A 5,934-nucleotide genomic window follows, 5' to 3' on the forward strand; every position below is an offset into this window, starting at 1 on the left:
TGGCGGGGGAAGAGTTTGTGCAGGCCTTTGCAGGGCAGCTTAAGACACTGGCTTTTTCAAAAAAAGCAATAGGAAGCTATTGGAGGGTTTTGAGCAGAGGAATTAGACCTCATTTACATGTAAAAAAACAACACTCTAACTGCAGAGAAGTGACTGTAGGTGGATACAGGAGTAATTCCCCTGTTAGGGAACTATTACAGTAGCCCAGGCAAGAGATGAGGATGGTTTGATCCAGAGTAATAGCAATGCTGATGGTGAGAAGCACAAAGACTGAAGGGAGAATAGCTCAGATCTGTTCATGGATTGAATGGGGGTATAAAAGGCAAAGAGAGAGACAGACAGACGGAGGGGGAGAGACAGGAGAGTAGAGAAACCTGACTTGTTGGCTTCAGGAACTGGCAGATTTACCAAAAAGTAAAGATTGAGTTGGGGCAGTGTGTGTATGTGTGTGATGGGGGGAGGGGTGGCGGGGGGAGAAGAGATGGTGCACACGTAAAAGTGTCTCACACATTACATGTCCCTCAACGTTTTATACCGCAAGATTTCAAAAAGCAACTGGGAAAGACTTTTACAGTGAATACCCACAGACATCTCAACTACCACCTTACTGTACTTCTATCCACCCATCCCTCAGCCCATCTTACTTTTGTAATGCATTTGAATTGCAGACGTCAACGCACTTGCCTCTTCATACCTCAGCACGCGTCATTTGTTTCCAGCTTTTTCCTTTCGATGTAAAATTTGCATACAAGGCGAAATGCGCAAATCTTCAGCGTGCATTCGCCGAGTTCTGACACATGCATAGGCCTGTCTGCACCTTAAATTTGAGCTGCCTAAAGGCCATCAAGGTGGCATAATCAAACGGGCTGCTGGATGTCGGAGCGTGGAGCTCATTCAGCACACAGGTCTGTTTGAGCTCTTGGACTGGATGAAGTCACCGAGGAGGTGTAGAGGGAGGAGATGTGGGCAGTGTCCGCAAGGAGCCCGGCGTTCTGAGGTCTGTCGCGGGGAGAGCGGACCTGCGGGGCGGTCTGGGGCTGGCCCTGCCCGGGGCCTGAAAAGCGGGTCTGCTCGGCGCCACCCGACGGTCCTAGGTAACCATCGGAGGGGCCCTGAGGTGTCACTAGATGGCGGAGGGGGTGCAGGGTTGGGTAGGGGAGCGTGGCGGGGGACTCCCGGCCGGAGGCGGGAAATCGGGAGGAGGAGGGGAACCGGGGTGATCGCGAGCGGGCGGCGGCGGCGGCGGTAAGGAGGGTGAAGAGGGGGAGGGGCGGCGGCGCGGGGAGGGAGGGGGTGTGTGCGCGGGTCACATGGTCGCGGCTGCCCTCCCCGTCAGCCGCCCTCGCCGCCGCGGTGCGCTGGCTGCAGGAAGCCGCCGCGCCGCCGCTTTGTTGTTAGGGGCCCCGCGAGAAGCGCCGTTCGCTGCCGCCGCCGCCGCCGCCCTCTCTCCCCGCAGCCCACTCTCCGGCCGCGGGGCCCGAGTCCGGGCGCCCCGCCCGTCCTGCCCATGAGGGGGCCCCGCGACCACCGCTGCCTCGGGCCCGGGGCGGCGCGGCGCTGAGGCGGCGGCGCTGTCCGCTCTGCGGGATCGGGCGGCTCCGGCCTCCTCCCCGAGGGCACCATGGAGGTGAATGCAGGTAAGAGCCGACTGCGGCGGGTGGGGCGCGGCCGAGGGGCGCTCGGAGCCCGGCGGGCACTGTCGGCGGGAGGGCCGCCGCGCGCAGGGGACCCGCGTCGGGCTCAGCGCTCGTCGCCCACCGGCCCAGCCCGCACCCGCCCTGCAGGCCGACCGCAACGCCGCAGCGCGGCCTGACGGCGCCGGCCCGGCCCCCCCTCACATGGCCCGGCCGCGCGAGCCACGTGCGCGCTGTGTTTACGTTCGGCGGCGCGCGGAAGCCGGGTGGCTGGGCGGGCGCGTGACGAGGCATTACATAATGGACGCTGGGGCGGCGGCGGCGGGCGGGGACACGTGAGGCCGAGCGGCTCCGTGACCCACATTCCCGGGGCCGCAGGGACACGTGGGGGCGGGGGCGCGCGCCGGCTGTGAGCGCCGCAGCCCGCGGAGGCCCCGCCCCCGGAGCCCTCCGGGCTGTGACGTCGCCGCGATCCCCCTCTTCCCCCGCGGGGTTGCTTGCCGCGGAGGGGGCCGCGCGTGCGCGACCCGGGAACCCGCGGCCCGGCGGCCCCGAGCGGGCGCGGAGGCCGCAGTGTCCTCCGCTGGCGTGCGGAGCCGGGTCCTGGCAGGCGGGAGGGAGAAGCGCGGGGCGTGGGCGCGCTCGGGCGGGAGGAGGGCCCGCGGGGCCGGTGTGGGGCTTCCCCGACACGAGACCCTCCGGGGTCGCCCGGCGGACGGGCGGAGGAAGGCCCCGGTTGTAGCGCTGCCTCGTGTTTACCAAAAAAAAAAAAAAAAAAAGAAAAATATCAGTTTTAACGATCTGCTCGGGGGCGCGACCGACCTTGCACACCTTCTGTGATGAGTACGCCCGAGGCGCCAGTCGGGACCGTGAGGGATTCCACCCTTAGCGACGCCCTTGGCTCATGTGGGCGGTGACCCCGGGTGACTCCTAGGCCTCCTGTACAGCTGGTCCTTGTCAATTCGCTTAATTGCTTTAAACCCATGGGTCACTGGTCTTTCCTGAAACCGGTAACAGATTTTTTTTTTTTTTTTGTCTGTGCTGCGTGGGATCTTAGTTCCGGGACCAGGGATTGGACCAGGGATTGAACTGGGGCCCCCAGCATTGCAAGCGCCAGTCCTAAGCACTGGACCGCCAGGGAAGTCTCAGGATAACAGAATTTGACTCTGTCAATCCCTTTCTTGCTACAGTTCCTGTTGCAACGCCACAGAGCAATACCAGGCTCGCTTCTGCCCTTTTAGCTGCCGCCCCTTCTCCCAACGAAGGATGGACCTTTACCTAAAGCCAGTGAGGTTGCAGAAACAGCCAGTGATTATTTTCTAAGTTATTATATGTACTGAAACCATCCCTTGATAACAAATTGTTGTGAACGTTCCATGAACATTTAAAAAAAAAAAAAGCCATTTTCCTGTGTTTTAATTACCTGTGGGCCTACTTAAGCTTTGAGGATAGTTTAAAATTTTAAGTAACTCTATTATGGAATTAAACTTTTACTTGGTAAGGATTTAGAGTTTATAAACTTCCACCTCGTCTAACCCAGCCGTGGTCGGATAAGGTGGGCCGGCTCAAGTGATTAGCAAGTTTTTGTCTGATTTGAGCCTTCCTGGAACATTATCAGTGAACTTAATTTTGATTTTAAAGTGTGGCTACAAATTATAAAATTTCCTTACGATGATTGCTGACCCCTACCCCTCCCCTATCGCCAGTTCACATCCCTTGGTCAGTGTTGTTTTTTTTTCTGATCATCATCCTTGTTGCCCTTTGGGATGTGGCATCCAGAAGTGGAAGTTTTTGGTCGGTTACCAAGTTCCAAGCTGGGGATGCTGCTTGTAAATGAGTTCTCTGGCAGGCTTGGCTTTTGTAGCATATTGCTTTGCTGACTCACAGTAGCCTTGCAGTCAGCTAGAGCCTTTTCATTTGAACTGATTTGAAGCTAGGTTTTCATCCATTGTGCAGATAATTGTTTGAGCTGAACTGTAGGGGCTTGCCATTATCATTCTTAAATTTTCTCTTTTTCCATTTGGCTCCAAGTTCAAGCTGTCGCAAGCTGTAATCCAGTATACTATTTCTGCCATCCCTCTGTCTGAAGGAGCGTTGATAAGCATTCCCTTGAACTTCCTTCACGTTGTTGTAAATGTTGGCTGGGGTGGGGCCAAATTCAGTGCTGTGTGGCAGCCTCTGACCCCTCCCTTTGGGTCGATAACATTTTATTAGTCAATACCTATTCACCCAGTGACCATTTCATGTAACTGTCCTGTAAATCATGACTCACTGTGTCTCTGCCCTCTCCATGACTAATACAGAGGGGAGACAGTGAAGCTGTAGAAATTGACTCTATACATTTTTGTCACAGATTTTGATTGAGTATACCAAGTTCTTTAAAGTAAATAACATATTGTACACACTTCATAACTGTGGCAGTGATGCACATTTGAAAAATTAGGAAAACATTCCCACATAGGCCATTGTTATCTTTACAAATCTGTAGTCTACTCTGTTTGTCACTTGGAAAGAGAAACAGTAAGATAATGGGAAGAATCAGAAGTGAAGACGGAAGTTGCCTGACTTGTTGGAGTTGAGGGAGTCAGAAGGTGGCCTGGAAATAAGAACCTTCAGAGAAACCACTGGGTCCACGCGACATGTTCAGAATTGAAGGAAAGAAGCGTGGATAGAGAGGGTTAGTTTTGTTTGAACTTTCCTGATCCAACTCTTCCAGTATAATGACGGTAAAATAATAATCACGAGTATCTGTTGAGCATTTATGTGCCAGGCCCTTTACATGTGTTGCTACTTTGGTGCCTCACAATGACTCTGTGAAGGAAGGTGGTGTTGTCACCATTTGAAGATGAGGGTCAAAGTAAATTGAAGTAAGTAACTTACCCAGGCAAGTGGGAGAGCCAGATGCACACAATGCACTTGGGGAGCACAAGCTATGCTAGGTTGAAGCCCACATAACATTTGAAGGCATAGGCAAAGCTTGGTGGTCCTGTCTCCTCGGGGGTCGTTTGCCGTGGTACAGGGTCATAGCTGGTGGAAAAGGAAGGGGTCAGTAGAGCTTCCCCATTTCATCATTCCTCTTTTTTAATCTTGTTGCTAGTCGGGAGGGTTTTTTTCCCCCAAACACTAGATTACACTTGCCCCCCTACCCCTTCCCAGCATTTTACATGGAGACAAGAACACTGTTTTACAAAATAAGACCTATTTGTTTTTTGTCACCACGGTTTTTGTTTTCTTAATAATGTCTTCTGTAGTACATCATTTAATAGCTTACATATTCTTTAAGATCCCACTTATTGTCACCTTGCTCATGATCTCTGCCCTCTATAGTGCTCTTGTGCTGTCAGCAGTTCACAGTAGTTTGTATGAAACATTGCTCATGTTGCATTGGAATGACTGCTTAATAAGGCTGTCTCCCCAGCTGGCCTTTAAAGCCTTTTAGGGAAGGGACCATCTTGTTCTCTGGAGCCCTGACACTGGGATACAATTGGAAGTTTAGTGCTCCATTAGGTCCACTGTATCATCTTGTGAGTAGAAATTATTAAAAACCTACTTTTAAAATGAGAAAACTAAAACTTCTTAAAGGTAAAAATGTGTGGTTCTAAGTCACTAGGCAGAAAAGTACACTCATGAGTTGAACTCAAGCATATTTTTCAAGATGATGGGCAGTGGGGGTGGGTGATGATGGACAAGCCTAGAATTAGGGTAAGAAAACCCCAATATATGCCAGGACAGTAAGTGCTTCCCAGCAGTACAAAGTTTGATACTGTCTGACATTGACCACTGGGTAAGCCCTAGCCTGGGAACCTGGCCCAGCTCTAGGGTCCTTTTCAACTAAAAATAGAGAAGACTGTGCCTCAGCTAATTTTAGCTTGAGGCATCTAAGAAGTACATTCTGCCTGTTTCTGGAGCTGTTGGGACTTGCTGGTTCAGGGATTTTACCTTTCTTGTGTTACCATTAAAAACTGTCTCTGTAAAAATCACTTATTTAAATAATCCCCTTTCATGAATACCATTTCATTTCAATCTTATCATAACTCTGGCAGATATTGCCACTTTATAGAAGATGACTCAGGTTTAGAGAGATTGAAAGTAACCTGCTTGCCCAGGTCTTCTCAGTAAGAGATAATACTCTGTACTCTGGAATTAGACAGCCTTGACTTTCAACCCTGGCCCTGCCACTTAGTAGCTGTATTAACCTCTCTGAGTTCCTGTTCTGTAGAATGGAAAAATGGAAGTTACTGTTATAGGGTTCTTGTGAGGATGAAATGTGGTGTGAAATTCTGTCATTTTATTCTCGGCA

General features: G+C 51.9%; 1 protein-coding gene across 1 annotated transcript in view; it reads left to right on the forward strand.

The window, feature by feature from the left end:
• The first annotated feature begins 1,305 nt into the window (after window positions 1-1,305).
• Window positions 1,306-5,934, forward strand: part of NR1D2 (nuclear receptor subfamily 1 group D member 2) — a 26,825-nt gene continuing 22,196 nt past the window's right edge. Inside the window, exon 1 of the mRNA XM_007468060.1 lies at window positions 1,306-1,637. Within this exon, the coding sequence (XP_007468122.1) occupies window positions 1,622-1,637 (16 nt within the window). The 5' untranslated portion in view covers window positions 1,306-1,621. The remainder of the gene's footprint in view (window positions 1,638-5,934) is intronic.

The sequence above is a fragment of the Lipotes vexillifer genome, unplaced genomic scaffold (assembly GCF_000442215.2).
Source record: "Lipotes vexillifer unplaced genomic scaffold, Lipotes_vexillifer_v1.1 scaffold937, whole genome shotgun sequence".
Taxonomy (NCBI): Eukaryota; Metazoa; Chordata; class Mammalia; order Artiodactyla; family Lipotidae; genus Lipotes; species Lipotes vexillifer.